At 41.3% G+C, this 26521-nt stretch overlaps 2 protein-coding genes across 5 annotated transcripts in view; one reads left to right on the top strand and one right to left on the bottom strand.

Moving 5' to 3' along the window:
* Window positions 1-7305, bottom strand: part of ripk3 (receptor-interacting serine-threonine kinase 3) — a 15555-nt gene extending 8250 nt beyond the window's left edge. For 2 of the 3 annotated variants that reach the window (XM_075451585.1, XM_075451587.1), the window contains exons 1-4: window positions 4710-4806; window positions 1609-1772; window positions 1359-1527; window positions 105-260 (exon numbers count right to left, since the gene is read on the bottom strand). In XM_075451585.1, the coding sequence (XP_075307700.1) occupies window positions 105-260; window positions 1359-1527; window positions 1609-1766 (483 nt within the window). In that variant the 5' untranslated portion in view covers window positions 1767-1772; window positions 4710-4806. Of the gene's footprint in view, window positions 1-104; window positions 261-1358; window positions 1528-1608; window positions 1773-4709; window positions 4807-7233 lie in introns of those variants that run through there. The other variant, XM_075451586.1, reaches the window with a different exon arrangement.
* khnyn (KH and NYN domain containing) lies at window positions 6317-26521 on the top strand. 2 transcript variants are annotated; one of them, XM_075451584.1, is made up of 10 exons: window positions 6317-6653; window positions 8929-9196; window positions 14152-14286; window positions 16797-17106; window positions 17281-18649; window positions 19421-19551; window positions 22588-22684; window positions 22783-22890; window positions 22985-23086; window positions 23191-26521. In XM_075451584.1, the coding sequence occupies exons 2-10, from the start codon at window positions 8966-8968 to the stop codon at window positions 23579-23581; spliced, it is 2874 nt and encodes a 957-aa protein (XP_075307699.1). In that variant the 5' UTR covers window positions 6317-6653; window positions 8929-8965; the 3' UTR covers window positions 23582-26521. The 2 variants fall into 2 exon arrangements, with proteins under 2 accessions (XP_075307699.1, XP_075307698.1); XM_075451583.1 differs by having other exon boundaries at window positions 16797-18649.

Here is a 26521-nt window from a genome sequence, read left to right as displayed (position 1 = left end):
TCTAACGCATGGAATGAGCTTTAAAACATCATCAGTTTGCAGAACATCTTTGCTTCGCCTTGATTGCAATGAGTATGCGCTGCCTTAGAGCGTGGGGCTCTCACCTTGGCATTCAGAGAGGAGTCCAGAAGCACATTGTTGGGCTTCAGGTCCAGGTGCAGCAGGGCGGGGGAGAGACTGTGGAGGTAGTTTATACCCTGAGCCACCTGGTGACTCAGTCTGAAGGCCAGCGGCCACGGCGGCGGTCCTTGTAAAGTGGTCTGTTCGGGGAGGGTGAGATTGTGTCCATAGTTACACATTTAAACAGACTACTGATTCTTTTAACTCCTTCTGCACTGCCCTTTTTACTATTCTAGCCCATTTCTACTACATTTTCTACCTAATAACTTTATTTGTATTTTGGGCTGGGCAACGATTAAAATTTTTAATCTAATTAATCACATGATTTCCCTGATTAATCACGATTAATCGCATTTGTACGCAAAATCCAAAAATTAATTCAAAAGTAGTTTATAGCTTTTAGCATTTAGTTTTGTACTGCCATATAAATGAAAGTGCCATAACATTTGTTGTGCAAACACACTTTTAACATCAGCATTTTTATGTAGAAGCCTCGCTCCACTGTCTGTTTCGTTGAATGACTTGCTAGTATCAGTTGTGTGTTTTGCCTTTAAGTGATATTTTAGACTGGAACTACTACGGTGATAAGACAATTCAACTTGGCTGTAAATGCAGGAGGTTTTTTTAAATTTATTTTGAAATACGTGCTTTTATGTTGAAATAAGTAAAACAGGAAGTAGCGCCGGTTAGTAAAAGTTCCGTACCCTTCTCCATGTTTGGTGGATCCGCCAATTACTTTTTTTTCCGGTTCCGCAGCAGACAGCAACAGACTTTTACAAAATAAAAGCCTGTGAGCAACAGACTTTTACAATAATAAAACCTGCGTTAATGCGCGATAAAATATTTATCGGCGTTAAATAATTAACATGTTAACTCGATAATAACGAGTTAACTCGCCCAGCCCTGTTTGTATTGTTTTTAACTTGGGAGAAACTGTAGTTCTAAATTGATGATGGCTTTCTTACATTGGTTCCTTTTAACAACTACCTGGACTAATCCCTTTTATTCCGTGGCCTACAATGATAACCATGACATGACCTAACCAACTCAGTTTGCTGTGTAACCCTGACTAAACCTGACCAACAAGGCTTTTCTACTTGTTTCTCCTTAATACATTCAAGAAAATAAGGCGTCAAGTCATTGAGCTTCATTCTCTGGTGAGGACTTGCAAAGGGATGCAACAAAGGGTTGTTGAGATATTTCCGTATGGAACAGAGCACTGGATTGGATGAGCATACCTGCATGGAGGCCAGCGACCCTCTCTCCATGAACTCCATGATCAACCCGAGCTGTACCGAGGGTCCAGAAGAAGGCGGTCGACCCTTATACAGCCCATAGACGTGAATAACATAAGGGCTGCTTCCCTGACGCATCATGTCGACTTCACGCAGCAGACAGGAGCTGGTCCTGTGTGTGTTGGTTTGTCCTGTCAGTAAGTTCTTTCGTTAACTGCTACACAGACACCGTTGGCAGAGTGTAATCACTTACCCGTCATCGTAATGAAGAAATTTAATGGCCACGTCACAACACCACAGACGATGCCTGGCTTTGTAAATCTGTCCGAAACCCCCGGAGCCAATCACATTCCAGCCTTCCAGAGCGGCGTCTCCAATCTCCACTTGAGCTGGACTGCTCCTCAGTGCCATAGTTCACTAGGCAAAAAAGCAGCAACGTCCTTATGATTCTATGTCATAGGCGCTGAATTCGAGCATTTCTGTTGTGTAGTTATTGGCTGCTAAAGGCTTCAGCATGCTCACTCCTTCTTATCTGAATTCTCCTTGTTCAATATTTACACTTGTTTAAGCGTGTTCACTGATTCATACCGCAAATGAGATCCCAACACTGCCATGTTCTTAAGGAACAAATGCGTTTAGTTTGGATCATTCAAATTTCGAACGTACCCAACGAGGATACAGCGTGTCCATGTGGGGCCCATAAGGTTCAAATTTGGGCTGCAGATAAGGGTCCCATGTGGGTTTGTCCGCAGTTTACACAGTGGCCTCACCTGTGTTTGCCCATATGGGTTTCAAAGTGCAACTTGAAGGGTTAGGGGTTAGGGTTACCCTAAGCCTTAAATTATTCCAAAGGCAATACAGATAAACACATCACACAAAGTAAAAGAATATTCACATTCAAATTGGCTAAATGCAAAGTCCAACTAAAGCCACACAGCAACTTGAAACCTATATGGGCAAACACAGGTGGGGCCACCGTAGAAACTGCGGACAAACCCACTTGGGACCCTTATCTGCAGCCCAAATTTAAACTTTATGGGCCCCACATGGACATGCTGGCTGGGAAAAGGTGCCTGTACATAGGTCCACTTGTAGAAAGAGTGTTTTCTATCGGAGGGATCATCAAACTGGATCCACCTCACACTAGTCTTTTTACATTAAAACAGAGACGGCTTTCAAAGGGGAATCGGCCATGTAATGATGAGTCTACTGCTTCCAGGGGAGGGTTTTTATGCTTTTTTTTCTCGTGTGATAGCATTCAGATGGTAGCTATCTTGTGGATCTGGAGCACTACTGCACACCATCATTTCGGGTACTGATATGCATAGAAACAGGCACAGCAGGGAAGCAGTCATGTGTAAACACTTAGACATAACAGGCACCTTTCAGATGTATCACTTTCAATATGTTCAACCAGAGTAGGTACCAGAGTTTAAAGGCTTGTCAGCTAACCCTCTAAAAGTATGTCTAACGTCCACACAAAGTAGACGTCATAAATAATAAACTGAATACACGTGATCATTTCACAAGATAAAATCCGTCATCTGGCGACTGACATGACACAGCACAGACCTTTTTGCTGAGCTTTTAAAAGATTTTATGTCACCACACTTGATACATGAATGGAAGCTTATAGTTTTAAGGCTTTCTTCATTGTTTTGGGAAAAATGTCAGACATTAGTTATCAGAATATGAATATCTGAGGACAGTCTTTGAGTTACATTTGGCGTCTTTAGTGGATTTGGATTCATATATTTGAACTTTAGTCCACAGCAGCCAGTGGGAAGTATTATAATGAGTATGTTTCATATGTATCATATAATCTTTTAACAAATAGATTAATCGTTTTTAATGTTTAGAATGTCCCAAAGCCTTTCCTTTTTGGAGGATATGATGTCACATGAAACAAGCTAGTTTTAGACTGAGAGGGTTAAATATTCACTACCTTTTATTTGACAAGGAAACTTCAAAATTGAAAGGCTGCATGGCCACTACCCCCGAAGAGGGCGCTTCAGATTTGGCCAAAGAGGGGAATCAGAACTGGGCCTGAATGACCACGAGTCCAGCATCAGGAAAAGGCTGAACACCAATCAGTGGTGAGCATTGCCGGACCGTAAAGCCACTGCTCTTGCCACTGTGGCTCTTCAGCATGTTTCATTAAGGCCCCAATGGACAAGCCACAAGGTTGTTTTAAAAATGTTTTGATACAGGTTTATTGATTTAATTAACAAAAGGACCTCATCCCATGTGTGATATCTGCGATGGTGATATCATAATTTAGTCCTTTTTTAGGATGCCTTGCGATGATTTTAATCAATTCCCTGAATTCTAAAGGAAAATGTCAGGACATCTCTCTGTCAACTGAATGTCAAGAGGCGGTTTATAGTACAGTTACTGAAGATATGGGTACTGAACACACAAGTCTTTTGGAAAGGCCAAGTCAAAGTCTTGACCTGAGTCCAATAAAACATTTTTGTGGTAGGAGCTGAGGCGAGAAGTGCACTTGAGGAAACTCACCTCAACGTTAAAATTTGAAGCCGGTAACCACGGAGGAATGGGCTGAAATTCCTCCAAACTGACGTGTAACATTCAGATATATGATACATGGTCATCCTTCACAAGCAACAGATGACCAAGTCGGACGTGTTGTCCCATTTGTTTTATTGGACCCTCTTTTTCCACTCATAAGACGTGAGACAATCAGTTATGTTTTAGGTCATATTTATGCAGAAATTGAGTTTTTGAAGGGCTTTCGAACCTTTAAGCACCTCTGTAAGTAAAAACTGAAACATGACACTGGGTATATGCCCTTAACCTTTCCATTCAAGGCATAAAATACTTGTTCGGTTCAGCTCTTGATGCCTGGTCAGAGTATTTCAGGAATATAATAAATGGAACATAAAATATAAATCGAAATATAAGCTGCACGCAATTCCACAAGGGTATATGTTTTAGTAAGATAACCAGAAAATGGTTACTGCCCCCCCTCCATCCGCTTTCTTACACCTACACAGAAAACAGGAAACCACATTCCTCTTTTCAAAGAATGCTCTATGAAGTCCACACCGTTGAATAAGTAATGAAAACAGCTGTAAAATGCGGAATCGTTTTACAGGTGTTTCTGTGTGTTATGTCAAACTATTTGTCGGTTTCGTGTTGCTCTGGATTGGACATGTACAGAGAAAGGACCTTACGCTAAAGTTTGAGGTTAGAAACGAATTTAAAGTTGGACGAATTCAAGACAAACTCACTACGATAGAGGCTCACAGATTAACACCAATAGGAGTATCAAGGGGATTTTTTTGTTTGTTTGTTTGAAGAAGAAAAAGAAGAAGAAGACGGGGAACCACTCACCCTTTGGGACCTGCTCTGCTCCCTCATCGTTCAACCGTAGTATCACGCAGGCTCTGGAGTGTAAAAAACCACCCTGCTCATTCAGTGACTTTCTACCCGCTGTGGAAGCATTCAGTGAAAGCAGAAGTGAAACCACCAAAGAGCCATCCCATTAGACTCCTTGTTACTTCTGCTTCTATACTGCACCGTAAACAAGACCAACCTTCTTCATTCAATCTCTGTTTGTGCAGATTTGTCTGAATACTGGTACTGGTCTCAATTTGTGTACTGTTTTAAAAACAGTAATTTACTGTCAGAAAGTAGACAAAGCATCTTGTTAACCTTGTTAACCCAAACAACAGGTTTGGAAACTGCAGACAGGTTGAACTTGATTTAGCGAGCAGAGAGTGTTAAAATCAGCAGGATGAATACATGGGAAAATAAAAAATGACACAGGCTGAGAAAGCAGGCCCCACATTTTATTTTATTTTTATTTTTTTACTGGAACTGATCAATAATTATGGGCATAAATAGGAAGAGTCAGAGGGTACACGTCATTCACCTCTCACCAAAACAGACTGGTATTCATTGAGAAACTGAAAGCTTTACTGAAAGTTTGTTTTTATTTACAGTGACGGGGTTAAAGAACTGAGTGTGTGCGTGGCGAGAGCTCAGGTTAAAAGACAACTACTTTACAGTGGAGTAGCATTTTTTTTTTTGTTGCACACCGGTTACAAATGGCTGGGTATGACCCGGCGAAGCTCGGACTGCGATACTGGCTGTCCAGATTTCTGCCTGACTCCTTTAGGACTGTACATTTCTGCCTGATAATACCCAAAACGCCACCACAATTGCCTGCTGAAGTGATCCCCATCACACATTTTTTTTAAATGGCTGGCCTCTACAAGCACAGAATACCCACAAAGTCCAAGGAATAAAGCTTAAGGCCCAGGTACTGTGTTTCAACAGGCTTCCCAAATCTGGCCAATAAGAATAAAGTTGGCTTTTATGGATGAAGGGGGGGCTTTAATAGAAGGGGGTGAAAACTGCTTGTTTCAGACAGAGAATGACTGTGTCGTTTTATATGACTTTGTGGATATGTTGCGTTTGTTATAGTACCCCCCATTTTTAGATTTGCGCACAGAGGATGTTGTGTGGGAGGAAACGTCCTTTTTCCCGTCTTTGTCACAAAAACCCTCTTTTCAGTTAGCAAACACAGAAGCGAGCGTTTTATGGAAACTGGACGTGCTGCCTCGAAGTGTTACACACGGCTACCACTGAAGTCTGTCACTGGGTTGGACGCTGTAGCAACAAGAAAAAAAAAGGGGAAAAAAACCCGCCTCTGACGTCAGTGGAAATCCCCTTTATCTCCTGTTTGACTCTGATAAAAAAAACCTCAAACTAACATTTTCAAACATATATCCTAAAAACATCATCTATAGATGTGCTTTTTTCTTCTTCTTCTTTTAAATGTTTATTGCCAAGTGTCGTAGAAATCATTTCGCTGAATAAACGTGCAACAGACGTACACAAAGGAGCAATGTGTGTGACTTTAAGACATATTTATCATCCGAATCATTTCGCGTGTTCAGAGCCGCGCATGACTGTGATAAAACAATATTATCAAGCTATTACAGCCCTCGTCTCATAGCCGAATCGACTTCAAACCCTGCCTAACAGCAGTTGGGTTTAGTTTCGGTTTTGTGTTCGGGGTTTTTCACCCCCCGACGTGATGTTCAGCCCCGGCGCAGGCTTCCTTATCCGCCCGGCAGCCGTCGCAGCTCCAGCGGAGACGCTCGGCCCAGCTCCTTCCCTCCTTCCCTCCTGCCCACCGAGGATCGATCATTGCAACATTCGCTGAACTCTGGACTCGTGTTTGTTGTTGCTGTATAATTGCGGAAGACCCGGAGCGAGCGGCCGCTGGTGGAAACGAAACTCCTGAGGGCTCAGAGCGACCGACCTCACGTAAGAAAAGCGACACCGAAAGATTTGACAATTCTTTTTTTTCTTTTTTTTTATGTCGAAAACCTAAAAAAGTTGTGCTGCTGTGTTCTGGCACGAGGGTTTTCTCCGTTTCCCGTTTGGTTTCTGGATGGCACAGGCTCTGATCTTATGAGAGACATGTTTCCCAACATATTATCTCATCGGGGCACATCGAGGACGCTGGCTTTACGCGTTCTTTAGTTAACGAGCGTTATGTTTGAAATAGACGTACTGCTAATAAGTTACAGGAGTTCATTGTAAACCAGGCAGCGTAGGAGTGTTGTTGATCAAAAGCAAAGGACTGCGGCGTAAAAACGGACAAACATCTGTCATAAGTTGTCAGCGCTTTGTTTACAGGACATGTTATTTCAGGTGTGGATGGAACGATTCCGTTTCAGGCTACTTTAAGCGCTTTACTATGCGCCAGCACTCAATTGGGACTATAAGATCAATAATGTGCATTGTATTTCACTTGCTTCTCACCCTCCCTCCCCCCCGCGCCATTTTTTTTAAAATTTAAATTATTATTAATCTATAACACTGTAAGTAGATGACTCCATACCTCCTGGGTTGTGACTCCATTAGGTGTCTAGTTTGGGCCCCTTGTCATGTTTCACTTGTCTGTGGGTGAGAAAGTAAGGAGAGAAAATAATTCCCCTCTGATGCTTTAAAGGGACCACAACCAGGTACAGTAAAAGGCTGCTAATGCATTTGTGCATCAATTCTTTATGCCTCCCCTCTGCTAGAAAAAAAAAAAAAAGTTCAGTCTCGTTTCTTGTTAACATGTCTACAAGTTGTACTGTATAGTGACATGACATGACATTTCACAAGCATAACCAGCCGTCAGTGATATGGGCGGGGATATGTGTTTTGAATCTGCAGATTGCCAACTACAATCTCAAAAAGGCGAGGTCACACAGCCAATACGTTTCACATAGAGGAACAAAAGACATGTTAAGCATGGGCATGTTATGAAGAGAGTCATTTGGCTCACAGGGGGTCACCTGCAAAGGAAGTATTAGAAAGGATTAACTGCTCACCGATTGGTTGAGCGAGCAAGAAACCTCTGGCTGCTTTGGTTGTGATCTACCAGCTGTCTCCAAAGTTGCTATCAGCTGCCTAGCATCCGCAGCTAGGCGAGGCGATGGTGGCGATGCAACAACAGTACACCAGCAAAATATGTAACAGCTTGGACATGTGTATGTCCGTCATCAAAAAAAAAGCCCATTGCAAGAAAACACTAGACTTCAGTTCAAGTCAAAGTTCAAATTAGGACAAGATTTGAGTGTATCCTGAGGAGCCACATGGATTGGGACAACAAGGTCAACAAGGCCAGTGTTGGTCATCTTACTTTAAAAAAAGTAATAAGTTACAGTTACAAATTACTTCTCCCAAAAAGTAATCGAGTTAGTAACTCAGTTACCTCACTGTAAGAGTAATTAGTCACTCAGCAAAGTAACTGTGACGTTATTTTTCATGTTCTGTACGCTATTGCGTTCTATAACATCTTTGGCGTCAAAGATGTTTATGTCAACTGATTGAGGAATAAAAACACTAAGTACAGTATTTTAGAACATTTGGTATTTATTTGAACTCAATAGATTGCAGAGGCAGACGTGGATAAAGTCTTTTTTCCTGGGCATAGAGTGCATGTTACGTAAACATTCTTGCCTTTAATTTCAATGAGCGAGATGTTGTGCTGGTACTTCCAGTTTGAGGAACGCCAACCTCTGAATTTCCCTAGCTCGTCGTCATTGTCGCTGTCTTGTTGTGTTTGGCAGTCAGAGCGTGCAGTGAGACAGCGTGAGCAGGGCCCGCCCAGCCAATCATCATCCTTCATTCAACCAAATTCTCAGCAACGGCGTTGCAACGATGGGAAAAGTATAAATTCGATTACTCGTTACTGAAAAAAATAAGGCCGTTAGTAACGCCGTTATTACCATCACTTGTCAATTGTTATATTGTTTTCTGCACCTCACCAATAGTGTCCCAGCTCTGACCTGTTAACGGTTGCCAGATTTTATTAAGCTCTTGGTTTGTCAATTTGGACCATTTGATATATACTGGTGAACACAGCCATAATTCATACCACATCTGGGCTGAATTCTTCTTCACTTGGCCTGCTGGATTTAGGCCATTATTGGACTAAATCATTTTGTCTTTATGAGCACAAAAAAACCATAGAAGCCTTCACTTTCTCTTTTCACCATCACAACTCAAAAACTACTCTCAAAAACTCATGTTTTTTATTTCACAGTATGTTCGACTCGCTGCCAGCGATTTAAGAAGACGCGATGGACAGTGAAAGAAGCGATGGGGGCGAAGCAGGTGACGGCGAGCCGGAGGTTGAGGATGAATTCGCATGTGCCGGGATGTTGCGGGGATCTCTGAACTCACTGCATAGCACCGTGGAGCGGATCTTTAGGGTGACCTTTGGAATCGGAGCAGAGGATTTGCCTCACGGCAACAATGGTCAGATCTGGCTGAAACTAAGAGGGCCGAGCACAAGTGTGACAGCCGCTAAAGTAAGACAATTTCCTGGTTTCATTGTACAAAGTTAAATCACTTCTTTGTGCCCAAAAGTTTGTCAAATATTTGTAAAAATCATTTAAAAGGTTATTTAATATCACCAGTATGTGTCATCAAAGCTGCATGACAAAGTTTGTCAAAGTGATCCTCATCACAGATTTCTTTATATGATCATGTGCTGCAGCTGTGTCTGTCAGTGCTTCCCCCCCCCCCCCCCCATCGTATAGGATAAATAAACAACAAGCACAATGGTATGTCCAAAAAATTTTAAATAAGAATCTTAATCATGATAGTAAATGTATGCTTTGTGTTTACAGCGATTTAATCATAGCATAAAAGTTCAAAAGTCAATACATTTAGCTGCAAATAAATAGGTTATCGTAGAATTAGATGATGGTTGCCATCCTCTGGGATTTTCATGTAAACAAATAATATCTTAAAGGTTAAATGGGGATGTGGCATTAGGTTTGACTGAAAATCGGGATTTAAGATCCATCAGGAATCTTTATAGGAAACCTGACACTCAAAATAAGGAGAGAGATCGTTTCAGTGTTAGGTTTAGGTGCAAAACACATCAATTTTACAAAGCCATGATAAATTTCATGGGTCATATCTTAAAGATTCTTAAAGTGCACTTCTTTAGCCTTGTTAGAGATGCAGTACTTAAAAGGTAAAAGCGAAACTGCCACAATTAATAATATCTAGGATAGGATCTCCGATAAACCTCGGCCTTTGGAATAATTCTGTTCTTTCTCTGGAAGACTCAATGAACATACTTATTGTTACATTTGAGGTCCATAAGCTTAACACTAGTTAGTAAAAGTGTGGGCAGTATCATTTCTCTATTTATGCGTAATTTAGCTGGCTTTTCATGACTTGATGCAATTTCTTTGAATAGGCTAGAAAAGCTATACACTAATTTAGATCTCTCATAATGTTACCTGAGTCATTAAAGAGTTGGTAAGAAGATGACATATACCTCTTTTAAAGGAATGCACACGATGTCATCAGACATGTGACTGGACTTTAAGCCACTGAGTGGGGGGAAAAAGACAGCTGGCTCAATGGCCACGGACTGTTTGACGCAAATAAAAAGGTGAAGAGCGGTGCAGCAATCGACTGTACCAGACTCAGAAAGAAGTCAGGGTTTCTTTTAACAAAGTTCTTTTGATTTCATCCATGGTTTCAGATTTAATGACAAAAATATGAATGAAATAAAGCATCTTAGAATGAACCTGATTTCAGGTTTTTTGGGATTTTTTTCCCGGCGTAGAAAGGAGGTACACATAATCAGCAGGAAGCCAATTTCTGACCAAATGTCACTCAGTGGGGTTATATGGCACTGAAAGGATCGGATTATTGGCTAAATTACAATAAGAATGAGTTGAGCAAGGGTAATTATCCTTGGATATATGGCGGTGAATGACTCGGATCAGAGGCACAAAGCATGTCATACTCCGATATGATAGGTGGCGCTGTACCCATTTCAACTATTGCTAATAGAGCCACTTCCGGTTGACCCCTTCAACAACAACAACAACAACAAACTCAGGCATTCAAGAAAATGGCAAACAAGAGCAAGATGAAGCTACGTCCCTCTACATTTTGTTTGAGGTAAACTTGCTTATTGCACAAACGCGATGCACAAGGGCGCATTCTCCATCGCGTTGTTTGTTTCTTTCTGACGGCGACTACAACAGTAATATCGTCTCTTCCAACTTCTGGTTCACGACCCCGGGAAAAAATCTCGAGCATGCGCAGAACGCAAAGTCTAATTCACCACGTGCTTCACCGTCTACAAGCACGTTTAATTTGACTTTCAACCGAGTTATCTCGGGGTTTTAATCCGATCGCGAGTAATCCGATCCGATCCAATTTCTTGTCAGACTAAGGTGTCTACATGCACTTAATAACTCAGTCTTATTGTAATTTAGCCAATAATCCGATCCTTTCAGTGCCATGTAACCCCACTGAATGTCTGTGGTCTGCAGAGTCTTTGGAAGGTCGCAACGATCCCAGAAACCAGGCGCCTTTAATTTGAAGATGGTATTCATTATTAATACTCCCTGTCCTGTTGATTCTGGCAGCAGCCATGTTGAATGTTTTGATCAGTCAAGAGCTGGCAAGTCCCTCACCGTAGGCGTGTCTAGACGGTGGCACTGACGCAGGTGCATACAGCACTGAATACTGTCTCATGGCAGGCTTCTGACAGCTGCTATGCAAGTGTGAAAGCAGCTCGGATTAAAAGGCATTCTTACAGATAACTGACTCAACATAGAAACTTGATCAACAAGTCTCATCTGAGTTTCACAGCTAAATTTTTCAACCTAGCGACTCATGAATAATGACATCATGTTTTGTTCACACAGAAAATAAAGTCATTTGGCCATTATGCTTGTAAAGTAGCTCAAGTGAGCAAAGTTTGTCCTTGTGCAATGGAAAACAATATGCAGCACAAATGCTCACAGACGAGTTCAGCAACCTTTTTCGTGGATAGCGTGACCGAGATCGAAGATATGAACAAGTACTCATTAAAAAATATATGTATATGGAAAATAAATGGGCACAAGACAGCAAAACAAAAGGACTAGAACTCCGAAAAATAAGTCAATAAAATCAGGAACCTCTCAGTTCTCTCATCTAGAATTCAGTTTAGAATAATCTAACATCACAAAGAAGAAAGTTTGAAGAGATTAAAGAGCTCAAATTATTGGGCTCTTATGGTTCCTGATCTTATTGTTGGGGGGGGGGGGTCTGCAACTCATACCATACACCCCTGCATCACATCTTGTCTGCATCTGTCTGAAAGAGCTAGTTTGCTCTGATTAGTCAGTGTAGGAGAGTTCAGGGATGCTGCTCATTATTTGTGTGAGGCTGTGGCAAAACCTAGCCACAAGGTAGGCATTATGCAAATGTATTATATGGTGATGTAGACAAGTAATAAGGGGAAAAAACACCTGGGGTGTGGGACTGATTCAGAACCAGTTCCCTCTGGTGTAGAGAGGGAACGTCTCTTTGTTGTGGACTTTAGGCTTTTTTAACATCTGAAGCCCTTTGTCCATACACACAAAGCTATGAAACACACCGAACGAAAGGGAAAATCCCCAAAAGCGCTGTTGGTTTTTGCTTCCTGTCTTTGTGTTGTCTTCTGTTCTTGTAACTGCGTGGCGGTTTTTACCCCTGACCTTCTTTGAGCCCGATGCATGTACCTCGCGTGCACACAAGAAACCATGGGTGCAGAACCTGCCTCGAGTAAGTGTGAACACCCCAAGCATTCTTCAATCCAAGCCCGCTGACGCTGACATTATTATAGGGATTTAACCCTGACATGAGTTGGAAACAAAACAGGCAATAATAGTGCACTACAGTATACAGTAACCAGTATGATGGTGATTTTTCTTTTCTGATTTTGTTTCTTGTTCATTTTGATGATGTACTCTAATTTTATTGGGATTGATACAAGTTTAGTAACAATTTGTAAAGATGGCTGTGTAAAACCTCTCCAATAAGACTTGAAAAAAGAAGGCAAATTCATCTGATCATCTTCAAGCAAAACTGTAGCTATACTGTACACTGCGCAAGTAGCTTTTTATTGCAGAAGTTGCCGGTCCTCAGCCAGTAACTGATGTTATCTTTTGTGTGAGCTGATGCATGTTGCCAGGTCTGTGGTTGCGCCTCATTTCTTCTCCACTCTTCACAGAATGAATCCATTTTTTTCTATGCACTCGTTATTTCTCTGCAGTTTAGTTAGACGGCCCAGGTTCTGCAAATTCTGGCATCCAGGAAAGATACATTTCTGTGACGGAGGTGGAGAAGTTAGCTAGCTAGTTGCTGGTCCGAGGCTAATGTGTTGTAGACTAGTAGGTTTATTTATAACGGTCAAGCTTTTGGGGACGGGTCAGTTTCTGCTCACCTTATGAATCCAATCCTGCTCATTTTTTCTAAACACTGAATGAAGCTGCAGCCTAAAGTCCCATTTAGTTTTTTTTTGTGTTGTTTCTGGGTTTTTTTTCCAAGAATTTCCACTCAAGCTCCTTTAACAGTGTGCAATTTTTAGCTAAAAGAAAAGCTGGGTTCCATTTTTAAGAAAAAGCTTAAAATGGATGTTGACATACCTCCCCACAATTTATCGCTGGAACACTGGCTGCATATGTTTTTGGACATTCTTTATCTTGAACTTTCTTCTGCAAGGACAAATGGTGCCAAACCAAGGACGATGCAAACTTGGTCCAATGGAATTACCAGAGTTAAAGACTTGTTACTGAAGAAAATCCAACAAAATTGTCTGTGTAACTGTTTGTGAACTGTTGTAGTGACTCCCATGTAGAGGGGTGGGGGGAGGGAGGGTAAGTTCAATAGCTGTACTCTTGTCTATTGTATTGATATTTGCTTGTGAAAATCAATAAAAAATTTGTACAAAAAAAAATGGATGTTGACAGACAGACACATGTAACATATGACAAATTTGATCAGAAAATTGGGACAATTATTTTTTTTTGACTGCCGCTTCAGGCAACGTTTTTCAAACTCACTAATCAGTCAATTATGAAAAACCAAGGCTTAGTAACACCGAGCAAAAGTGCAGTAGTGGTATCGAGCACTGGGACAATGAGACATGTCATAAAAGTGTTCTAAAGGCACCTTTACATGCTTGTTCTCAGCCTTTATTAGTTGACCAAGTTTGTTCAAATATCAGCAAATTGTGGATGTTGCAGCTAATAGAAAGAAAAGAGAGACCATGTGATTCAGCGGAAAGATGTGAAACAGACGAGTCAGTGGACCTGCAGCACACATAAATGATCAAGATACACACGGAATGATCTATCTTTGAAATGTTTTTTTAAGAAAAAGCAGTCCTCCTCAATATCGGCACAGACTGTCTAGATTTTAGCTATAATAGTACGGCTACTTTTACAACACGACCATGAGATGACACATCTCTGTCTTTTAGTTATTTGTGAAGGGACTTGTGAATCAGGAGGAGCAGCAGGAAGTTTCGTACCCCGGGGTCCTTCACTGCATCTTCTGTGGAGCCAGAGGGCTGTTCGTGGACAGCCTGATAAGAAACACCTCAGCACATATTGTGGTAAGTGTTGCACGTCGACGTCATTACTACAGCAATCAATTTGTGTTCATTTTTGGGAACTTATCCATTGTTTCCCAAACTAATGAGCTAATTATCTACTATGAAATGTCAGAAATGATCGAGCAGTGCTCAGAGTTTGAGAGATGAAGAATAGATAGAAGAATAGAATAAGAGAGACATTAACTGTGAGTCCAATATTCAATTTGAATTCTTTGCGTATGTAATCTCTGCAAAGAAGAGTGATATGTTTTTATAATTTGTCACCCTGAGAGTATTTAAAAGGCTATAACCATCACCCTGAAACTGACTTTCATTGCTTAGCCATAGAGGTTTAAAAATGAATTAACACAAGGCTCTAAAAGGGTTGGAAGAAGTCAAAAAGGCCAGTTGAGGCCACGTTGAATTGAAACACTTGCATCACTTAACAAATGCCCCGCCAGCTTGGTGTGTCATGCTCAGGCGTTTTCCACTGAGAGCGTAACAACGATACTGACTTGTGATATCTAAAAATCACATTCGTTATTCCAACAAAAAACACATTATTAGTCAATATCAGTGTTACGTCATCAGCTGAGATTTTGTCACACGTCTTCAAGAAATAAAATCTTCCTTTACATGTAAAACCACGATGTGGTCATTGGGAATTTTTAATCTATTTTAAACATGATTTCTTAGAACGCAAATGTAGAACTGAGGGAAAAATGATCTGCTTTTCGACATCTTTCTTTTTCACTTATAGGCGTTAGTTGGGGAGGCAACGAGTTGGGAAAATAACGTTACCGATGTCTCTTCCCTTCATTGTAGTAATTAAAAATTGTAGTTTTTTTTTTTTTTTTAAAGACTCGATCCGTTCATTTTAAGCGCTTTAAACTCGGTGTGGCCGATGTCATTGATGGGTTAAACCTCAGCTGAGGATGATATCATAGGCTGTTGATTTTAATGTATGTGAAAGTTTCAGGTTCACGTCAGTCATTTGTGCAGCAGACTGGGTTGAAAAACAAAACAAAAAAAAACCTGATACCCCATATTTATTTGAATGATTGAATGAGAGCCGTCCATCGTAACAGGGAGCTAACGCTGGAGGCTCAAACGAAACAAAAGCAGCAAAAAAAGTTTGCTCGACTAACAAGTCTTTTAAATCCCTCACATTTTAAAGATGGCTTTCCACAACTGTAAAATCTTTTCTGCATTTAAGAAATAGCTGGTACAAGGCCCAATTCCAATGAATTTTGGACATTGTGGAAAATTTAAATAAGAAGCAGAATGCAGTGATTTGCAAATCCTTTTCAACCTGTATTGAACCTATCTATTGAATACACTGCAAAGACACTGCGCATGTTTACCACTGTGTTGCAGCACCTTTCCTTTTAACAGCACCGAATAAGCGAAGGAACTGAGGATGCTAATTGTTGAAGCTTTGCGGGTGGAATTATTTCCCATTCTTGCTTCAGTCACTCAGCACTCCGGGATGATATTTTGCGCTGATATAATACCCACACTCTTTCACTATGAAGCCATGCCGTTGTAACATGTGCAGAAGGTGGCCTGGCATTGATTTGCTGAGTAAACAGGGACGTCCTTGAAAAAGAGTATGTGTGCACCTTTCAGCATTAATGGTGCCTTTACAGGTGAGAAAGTTACCCAGTTACCGCAGTGTTTCTGATACATGGTTTTCGCTTCACATGGTCAGGTTTTAACTTGCACTTGGATGCACTAGATGTAGCGACAGGCTGTGTTAACTGACAGTGGTTGCCTTCAGTGTTCCTGAGCCCACATGGTAACATCCTTCACAGAATGATGTCGCCTGAGGGATCAAAGGTTCACGGGCATGCAATGTTAGTTTTGCCGCTTTTGTACAGAAATTTCTACGGATTCCCCGCATCTTTTTTTGGGGTGGGGCTTTTTATGCCTTTAATGACAGTTGGAGGGAAACAGGAAGCAGGGGGCAGAGAGAGGGGGAACGACATGCAGCACAGGGCCGTCCGATGCGGGACTCGAACCGGGGCCAGCTGCAGCGACTGTAGCCTCTGTACATGGGGCGGCTGCTTAACCCACTATGCCACCGACCGCCCCGGGGATGCTCTTTTTAAACCCAATCGGGACATTCACTTATTTCCAATTAACCTGTTCACTTGTGGAATGTTTCTCACAGGTATTTTTTTTTAGCATTCCTCAACTTTCCCAGAGTTTGTTGCCCTGCTCCAGCTTTTTTGGAGTATTTCTCAAGGCATCAAATTCAAAATGTGAATATTTGCCAAAATAAACACAATAAAGTTCATCAGTTTGAACATTGAATCTTGTGTCTTTGTAGTATATTCAATTGAATGTAGATTGAAAAGGATTGCAAATCGTATTCCGCTTTTATTTACGTTTTCCCAAAATGTCCCAACTTCATTGGAATTAGGGTTTGTAAGTTGTCTTGTATCTTTCAAGCTCTTGTTACATCTTTATCTTGCTGCCACGAAGTATGAGCTCAATTCATGCAGATCTGTTTTCCTGTTACCAAACAGGTTGGCTCGCCTGGATTCCTGCTTATATCCGGTCTCGCGGAGCCAGTGGTGCGAGCCTACTCCCTTATTGCAGACCTGGTGGCGAGGTATGAGGGCACACAAACCAGACGCACAGACTTTGGGGAGAAAGCCTTGGGTGAGTCCCTGGATTCACGCCGAGCCTTCAAAACTCTTGTGGAGAAATGGGAGGACAGGCACATCCTGGACCTTCTTGTGCTGCCGGGATCAGTGAAAGAAATCCTGCTGGATTTGGTGAAAGAATCTGGCCCTGGATTGGGCCCGAGCCCAGCGCTGGTGGATGGGAATACAGGTGCTAAATCTCGGGGGGACTCTACTAACATGTGGGAAATGCCACAAAATGCCACTAAGCAAACACTCCCAGATCCTTCCAGCTCTACGGACAGATGGGGTGAACGGATGGATACAAGTCTTTTGGAAGACTTTGCTCAGGACTCCTTCTTTCAATCTTTTTTTCCCCCTGCAGGCAACAGAGGGAGGGCAGAGGGTGCCGAGGACAGACTCCCACCCGCTCCACAGGAGATGGGAGAGGAACAGCCCATGCAACAAGCAACGAGCATCGAGGGCAATCAAGAGGATAAAGAACAGGAGCCACATTTGTCAATGGGAAACAAGGAGTTTTTGCTTCTTTTGAAGTTTTTCACAGCTATGGGTTACACAGAGGATGTAGTGAAACGAGTCCTTGCGAGAACAGGACCGAAGGAAGCATCGCAGATTCTGGATTTGGTCCAGCAGGAACAGGATCACAGTGATCGGGGGCAGGCGATTGGTGGTAAAAATCAAGAAAGTGTGGCTTTGAACCAGGGAAACAGGCCCTGTGAAACAGAGCACAAAGAGGATAAGAGCGAAGCTACAGGAGGAGGTAAGACGATAGGTAGTAATGGAGAAATAGTTGAAGTCCAACAAGGAGAGGAAGAGGGGGCAATTGGAAGGATCAAACACTGTCAGGGAGAAGGCAGTGTGGAGATGGGGGTGATAGAAAAAGAAGAAGACTTTGTCTTGGGTGTGTTGAAAAAAGCCGCAGTAAGCTGCGGGTACACCGAGCAGAATGTAGCCAAAGTCTACAACATGATGCCTGATGGATCTACTCACCGGCTGCTCCTGGAGCTCCAGAGGGAGGGGATCAGGGAGACAGATGGCTTCAGGGAAGAGCCAAGGGAGATTGATGATGTGGTGTTGGAAAAAGAAGGGCCAAAAGTTGGACCAGCTGAGGCCGAAGCGAGAGGAGAAGTTGAGCTTTTTAAACTTGAAGAAGAAAGAAAATCTGATGCGAAAGGACATGTTAGGGCGCCGAACCTTTCTGGTTCTGTAGCAGAGCCAGATTTGTGTGTTTGGACTAACAAACCACAGCCACTGCCTTCAACCCAATACACTTCCCAGCCAAAGCAGCACCAGCCTTTACAGTCCCAAACACCTCACAAAGTCCACCTGCCTGAAGTCAAAGGGCCACCCATGCCTACTTATTCTTCATCCCTTAATCCTCCACTCCCCAGTTTTCAGTCTAACAAGCAACATGGCCAAACTCGACATTGGCCAGAGTCAGCCACCTCGAAACAAAATCATCAACCTCACAACAATTCCTCATCCTCTAAACGCCATAATTCAAATTCCGTAAAGCAAGCACTTCAAGCTCAACCCTCCATCTTCTCCGTCAGTGACTGGCCCTCCACCGGAGCGAAAGAAAGACGTTTCATGTCTTCTTCTTCAGTGGTGGTGACAGGGGAGCAGCGCTTCCTGGAGGGTCTGCAGACTTCCTTTGAGCTCAAACTAACAGACAAGCCTGGAGACCCAAAACTGAGGACGATCATCATCGATGGGAGCAATGTCGCGATGAGGTGGGAAGTGTGACAAACTCTGTCTATAACAGTCTCACATATTCATTTTTCAGGTTATGGGAATATATGTTTAAGTTGATGGTTCCCCATATAGGTCTAGAAAATATATTAATTTCAGGGTTGAAGATATACCTTCAGTTTGACCTTGTTTCCTATTTAGATTAGAAAAGCTGAATAAAGTATTTTCTATTCTATTCTATCTAGATTCATTCTTTCTGGGGAGGTGAAGCTGAAATGACTCACTAGGAACTCAGAAATTCCAACTCACCCCCAATAGCATTTATTGGTGCAGTGATACATTTATTTGCCTCCAGCCAGTTAAACAGAATAATCATATTCAACATGTGTTTGCATAACCGTGTCATCATACGGACCAAAACAGTCATAAAAAAACCTTTTTCCACAGCCCCGCCATTGGTCAAAATCTTAAAATGCTTTGAAAGAGATGCAAGGGTCACCAAACAGCTGTGAACTTCAGTCTGCGTGATAGTTGACAGTTTAAAATATATAGATAATGTGCTCACCAACCACATGTATGATTTGTTTATCATCATAGTCTTACAAAGGGGCGTCAGTTTGGTGTCTTAATTGCCCACATTTGTCAGAGTGGCAAAAGAGAGTCGAAACAAGGATGGCATTTTTAGTTCCAAAGGTCCTCTGAACTGTGATGACGTCAACTCATGACATCATTTTTGTGACATTGATTGTCCTTTTGGGATGTATCTGATTTTGTGAGCAAACTTTACAGTTATCCCTACATGTCCTCTACAGTCACGGGCTGGGTCATTTCTTCTCCTGTCGAGGAATTGCTCTCGCTGTCCAGCACTTTTGGGACCGAGGCCATCGTCACATCAGTGCTCTGCTGCCGCAATGGAGGCAAAAGAGTGACCCCAGGATTAAAGGTATTGTGAACTTGACATATATACATAGTAAAAGCATTTTAAGAGTTTGCATAGTACATACACTTTATCGACGCAACTTCATATTATTTTTACTGACAGAAAAAAACCTTACTTTAGTCTTGATAATAATAATAATAATGGTTAAAAGATTGTATGTTTCAGCTTCTCTCTTTTGTCTGTACTGCTCTACACACAATGTGTATCTACATTTCTAAAGCCAACTCAAGTGTCAATGCTGACTAAAAACCACGAAACGGAATATTTATGCCAAAGTAATACAGAAGGATGCCGTCTAAACTGATGATTTCACTTTGAATGGTATTTCCTGCACTTCGCACGCTTCTATACGTTACTGAACCCCCTTTTACAAACTCATCATTGAAGACTGGAAAGAGTCTCTAATTATAAGAGGAGCTTTTCTCCCATTAGTGCATCACTAACCCAAATAAATCACTGTCCTCAGCCATACTGATGTCAAAAACACCCCAACCCATTTTTCATATAAAACGGCTTCCTTAAAAGTCAAAACGTCTGTGAATTAATGATCAGACAATGAATATAGGCAGTCTGGTGAGCTTTATGATGAGACACTGACTCAAACGTTGTTTACAGTCCAAATGGACCATCCCTGCTGATTACTGCAGTAAGATTAGATTTATGATCTGCATGACGTGTCAGCTGACAATGGAAATTTTACAACAGCGTTGTTTGCGAACCTGGATGCAAATAATGAAGAAGAAATTGCTCTATGCTCTTTGACTCAGTGTGTTTAATATCAACAGAGTACATCCAGCAGACTCTGCTAGCCAAGAAAAAAGCTAATACTGACAGTGCTAATCCTAGCAAGAGACCAGAGTCCCAGTTAAAAACAAAAACTGTCAACGTCCAGATAATTAATAGTAGTGTCCCAGTTCTCTGGTAGTGTTAGAAATTGTAATTTCTCTAGGAAACTTTGCGCCTAGTAGTGCCTGTCTTTCCTGAAGCCTGGATGCGCAGCCAAGCTAGCTTGCTTTTTACCATTTAAATCGAGCAGAGTTTGGAAGGAGGACTCAGTTACAAGCACGTATTTCTGCATCAACGGGGTTTTTAATTCCAATTTAGAGACTCTGAATATGGTAAACAATATTTCCATGACAGTTCTTCCGAAGTCTGGGCTCCACAATTCCAACCGTCCTCAACGGAAAGGCTCGGCCCAGAACAATGAAACATTTTTTTATTATGATAAAACTTGAAACGAATACAGAATTGAATAAATTTGATGTAATCAATCACAATTAACTAAAAAGAGCCATGCGAATAATCACAGTTAAAAATTGTCATTGCTTTACAGCAGTAGGTAAACATAGTTTGATTAACAGAGCAGGCTCCATTCAAAATCAAATTAGATAACAAAATCCACCATTTTGCACATGTGATACAAGGAACAAAGTGTGTTCCATGTATCACTAAATGTTTGTAGTCATGCATTTGTAGGTATATTTTATTTACTTTGATGAAATGTGGGAAAAAAGATAGTTGAATTTGCCATTTTTCCATTTTGAGGGGCATTCCCAAATGTGTATTTCATGTTGCAACTGTCACAGATGGTGGATGAGTTGCACCCAAAGAGCAGACTTAAGGCAGGTGAAAACAAAAAGTAATTTATTTATATAGGATCTATATATTTTTTATATATATATATATATACAAAACAGTAACAAAAGTAACAAGCACGTACTACTCCAGAATACCAAAAACCAAACACAGAAACAAAATCAAAGAACAAGAAGAAAACCAGAACCAGGAACGAGAACAATAACGCAAGTGGTTGAGAATAACATGAGGAGCAGGGGCGGTCCTAGAGGCGGGCCGACCGGGCAGGCGCCTGGGGCGGCATCGCAGGGGGGTGAAAAAAAAAACAAAAAAACGTAGCACCTGATTGTATTTTAACTGCCTTAACCCCTTAGCATTCCTGGTGATTTCCCTGAAGGAACGCCTGAAAACTGCACTTTTTCTTAAACGATTTTTCTACCTTCGCCTAGATTTAAAAAAAAAAAAAAATGTACCATGAAAGATGCTTGTAATAGCTAAAAGGCCTTAAAGATGGACTCAAACAGTGCCAACAGGTCCTAGAAATGTTTTTATTCCATATTTAATATCTTGTATATCAAAATATGAGATTATACACCCTTTTCTGTATGGATATGTCTAGGCGACTTTGTACAGGGCCATTTGGAAAATGATAAAAATAATATTAAAAGTAATAAAAAAATAATGAAGGGGGGTTGGGGTCGACAGCACCGGGTTTCGCCCGGGGCGTAAATCAGTGTCGGACCGCCACTGATGAGGAGGCGAGGATCTGGCAACAACTGAGAGAACTGGAGAGCCTAAATGCAGAACAGAGTGATTTGTGGATGAGAACAGCTGAGGAGATTGAACACAAGTGGAATGAGTGGAATTAACAACCTCCTAAACAGGGGAACTGAGGAAAACTACTGAAAGAGTGTGAAACTGAACTGAATAAAGACGAGAGTAAAGACAAGAGCAACAAGAAACAATACGAGAAATCAAGACAAGAATAGAACGTAACAAAAACCCATGACTTAACAAGCAAGAAAAAGGAACAAAACCCAATCAAAGCATGACATGAAAAACCAAACCAAAGTCCACAAAAATACAAAAACTACCAGGTCTTTCGTTTGGAAAAATGAGCTAAGATTCCTCCACATTGATTCATCAGTTGGTTAAATTTCCCCTCCAGCATTTGAAGCCTTTCTTTTGGTACAGCTCTTGATACCACAGTTATCCTTGGAGGGTTCAAAGTTGCGAAACCCTTCTTGGGTGTGTACGCGTTTATGTGTATGTTTATGTGCTTGTGTGCCGTTACAGAGAGAGAGAGAAGAGATTATAAAGTGCGGCTTGGGTTGTATTCTTAGTCACGTTAAAGGGCAAAACGAACCAGGACTGAGTATGGCCTTGTGGTCTGCGCTCAGCAAGTGTGTGGGCGTTTTCTCTCTGAGCAGACAAAACATTGTGTTGTTTGTTCCTGCCTCTCAGAGCAGCACTATCTGACGGAGCTGCAGAAGCTGGGCCTGGTCTCCTACACCCCCTCCAGGGAGGTCCACGGCAAGAGGATCAGCTCATATGACGACAGGTGGATGCGCCGTCTCGTGCCATAATGTTTTTTGTCTGGAGACTCTTGGTAAACTTTGGCACGCATTTCTTTTTCCCTCTTCTGCCTTTTTTCCACAGATTTATACTGCAGCTTGCACAAAAGACAGATGGGGTGATTGTAACCAATGACAACCTGAGAGACCTCTCGGACGAGTCCCCTGTATGGAGGGACATCATCAAAAAGAGGTAGAAGAACATTTTAAGCAGGATTTGTTTTTAGCTCAGGCATAGCTGAGCAGCACAGCAATGATGATCATAATTTGTACTGGTATGATCTCAGACTTCTTCAGTACACATTTGTTGGGGATCTCTTCATGATCCCCGATGACCCTCTGGGCAGAGGGGGGCCTCACCTGGATGATTTTCTCCTTTCAGAGCACAGGTAATAAACCAGTTAGATGTATCGTAACTTTTGTGTTGTCCTATGTGTTGCTGTATTTGATGCTCTCTGTTTTTCTGAATTAAATTCCACGTTTCCCTTTTTAGGAGTCCCATTCCAGGAAACCACTCTTTTGCCGGTCTAGCCACGGCTTCCTCTTCCTCCAAACCGCCACGCTCCCAAACTGAAGTCTTAAACTTCCGCGACCGAATACCTGGGGTCGCTCTGGAGCCATCGGGCGGAGGCGGCCGCGGTAAGGGGAGAGTCCACGGAAGAGGGTGGGACGTGGGACACCAGCACCAGCAGCATGGGGCCACAGGTCCTGAACTGATGCTCAATATGGACAGGACTCCAGAGGAGACAGCTGGCCTCAGAGAGCAGCTCTCTCAGGTTTTTCCGGATCAGGACAACATGGTGACGCTGGTGCTGCAGTGCCACACGGCAGAGAAAGACATAAATGTGCTGTCTGATCTGATCTTGGAGCAGCAAAAGGACTAGGATTGTCTTTCTATCAGTTTCCCCCGTGTTGATTCTGAATTTTCCTGCTGAGATTTGCCCCTATTTAATTGATTTGGTTTCCCACCAAAGCAACTGCAGCGAACCATGATCTGCAAGGATACTGAATTAAAAACAAATACTGGGCCAAACATTAAACCTGTGGAAATGATCCATGAAGCTGTGACCAGTCTTTGCAATCTTACAATTATCAGCCCGATTTTACCACATTTATCTCCCTTCTGTCATCTCTACAAGCATCCCGCTCCCCCCTTTTTCAGTGTCTTGCACTTAATTGATACTTTTGTATATGACACTGTAGATAAGATGCAGAAGCATGCCCGAAGCTACAAAACTGCACCTCCTCAGAAATGTAACAGCTATGCTGACTTCCGTAACTGCTTGGTTTGCTTGGTTTGCCGTGGCTACGGAATGACAGGAGTGCCACAAAAAATAATGAATCTGTAAAAAGAGAAAGTAAATGAATGAGTAAATAAGAGGAGGGATTTATTAAACGATAAATGTGGAAATATAAATAATATGAATAAAAGAATAAGGATTTATTGTTATTTGTTTTATTATTTTTTAGTAGCTTTTGGTTGAACGATTACTGTTTTAATTAAGTTATTTTTTAGTAGATTTTTCTTTACTGATTTTGCTGTTGTTGTCTCTCAGTAGCTTTTGCAACCACCCTTACTGTATTGCTTTGGCTTTTTCTCAGTTGCATTTGTCACTTTGTATTGGTTTTGCTTTTATTTTAGCCTTTATTTTACTTTACGTTTGCTTTTGCTATTCCCTCATCTGAATTACTCTGAATTACCCACTCTTTGTGCTACTCTGGAATGAATGAATGTGCAGTTGCCTGGTCCTGTGACCTACAACCCCAGACTCACAAGCTAGTGAAGTTCACTATAAGACTATAACTTCGAATTCACTGCTTTGAGGCTTCACACACTTGAACACACAAATTCCTGCAAATTTCTTTTGTTTTCTTTCAGGGCAGTACTCAGAATGGGATAAAAGCAAAAAGAGATCAGATCATTGAGATGGGAAAAGCAAAAGCAACTCACAAATATCAAAGACTGAAGGAATAGCAAAAGTAAAATCAATGCTAAGAGGAAATGGCAAACAGTTGAGAAAAAGCTCAAGCAATCTAGGAATGATGATAGCAAAATCTATGGATGAATAACAAAAGCTACAGTAACTGGGAAATAGCAAAAGCAATAACGAAACTATTAAAGCAAAGCCAAAAGCAAAAGGCAAAAATAATGTAAATCTGTTAAAAGCTAAAAATTCCTCATAGACATTTCCACATTATTCTATGTCATTCCCATTTATGTTTTTAAATGATCTAAATGCCTTATTTGTTCATTTATTAATTTCTCTATATTTCCCAAATGAATTTTTATTATTCTTTTACAGATTTTTTTTTGTGGCACTCCATATAGTCTGTATATATAGGCTATGGTACATGCTGTAATGGTGTAGTAATCAGGTTTTATGTTGATGCTGCTTTGGTGGGAGAAACAGAATTAGAAAATGAATTATGTTAGAAAAGACTGACATGGTATCAAATAACTGCCCACAATGGCCAAGAAAAGCCATTAGGACATAGAGGACATTGTTTCCTGATGATGAGTTATCGATGGGCAACACTGACCTGCATCTCTTTCATATGGTGTTTACTAAAGAACTTTTGGAATGACAAATTGCAAAGTCATGTTGATTGTCATATGTATTTTTGATGGATAACTGTATAACTAATCCACAGGTTTTTGGCACTATTGTCAGGCCACCGCTTTGGTCCAGGCTTCGCTGTCTTAAAGAATTTGATGAAATACCGTGACATTTTGTTCAGATGTAACCCTGAAGATGAATTCTAACTTTGCTTGTCCCTCCTTTTCCCCTTGTGCCTTTTGCCCAAACAGTGTGATTTATCACAGGACACCAGCAAAAGTAATAAAAATCCGGTCAGCCTGGACCTAAAGCCGGTCATAGAGCAACTATAGGAGCTCAGGAAGGTTTGTTATTGTGGGAAATAAATTGGGTCGTCTGAGTTGTGGCCTTTTAAAGGAGCTCCAGTGCTTCTTCTGTTATCCACTTTCAGGAAAATATTTTCTGAAATTAATTGAGATAAGTTCATTCCACAATTCCTTGTGATCACTGCTTTCCAAGCGACATTTTCATCCAATTATACTTATTTGGAGTCATGTCAATGAATATGAGGTTTGGTGATGAGTGTAAGGAGCGTCTCACACTTTTTTGGCTTTTTCTGTTTCTTTTTAAATACCAACCTTGATAATGAAGTCATATTACCCGTATGTTATATCTTATAATGAACTACATGATATATCCTCAGTGAAACAAAACGACTAGATCACATTAGACAAAATATCTACACTGCTTTTGTCGGCATGTTTTTCAAACAGCTGCAGTTTCACCACTGTGGTCCCCCATCGCAGCTCAGTGTAATGGGACTGGTTTCGCGTGTCTTTTTCTTATGTACTTCCAAATTTCTCTTACCGTCTTTCCTAAACCTGGTTGACAAAATCAGGAGCAATGGGAAAATGGGTGGTTGAGCTTAGCTGAGGATGATTGTGATGCGAAACTCCCTGAGAAGTGGTGAACCAAGCTTTCGTAAATATTCTGCACACTTGATGCTGTATTGTTAAGTTATTGTAACCCGGGGCTTATGTTGTTCATAATGTTTGGTGTAAAAATCATACAAAGTGAGACTGGATGATGAAAAAGATACCAAATCCAAAGAAGACGGAGCACATTGAGAATGAGGAGTTTTTCCATGCGTTTCTAACTGAGAATCCGATTTTTAACTGATTTTTAACACACCATTTGTGAAAAAAATCTTATTTTAATTCCTTTATATGTGTACATTTTAAGTACTTAATAAAGATATGTCTTGAAGAATGAAGTAATAGGTATGGG

The sequence above is a fragment of the Odontesthes bonariensis genome, chromosome 19, assembly GCF_027942865.1.
Source record: "Odontesthes bonariensis isolate fOdoBon6 chromosome 19, fOdoBon6.hap1, whole genome shotgun sequence".
Taxonomy (NCBI): Eukaryota; Metazoa; Chordata; class Actinopteri; order Atheriniformes; family Atherinopsidae; genus Odontesthes; species Odontesthes bonariensis.
This window is presented reverse-complemented; position numbering and strand designations above follow the sequence as displayed.

What these genes read in the sequence shown, in the direction of transcription:
- khnyn (XM_075451583.1), top strand. Translation starts at nt 8,966, where the DNA reads ATGGACAGTGAAAGAAGCGATGGGGGCGAAGCAGGTGACGGCGAGCCG. An exon ending in ACACCTCAGCACATATTGTG is followed by an intron (nt 14,287 to 16,796) that starts GTAAGTGTTGCA and finishes GTTACCAAACAG; the next exon opens with GTTGGCTCGCCTGGATTCCT. An exon ending in GAGTGACCCCAGGATTAAAG is followed by an intron (nt 19,552 to 22,587) that starts GTATTGTGAACT and finishes CCTGCCTCTCAG; the next exon opens with AGCAGCACTATCTGACGGAG.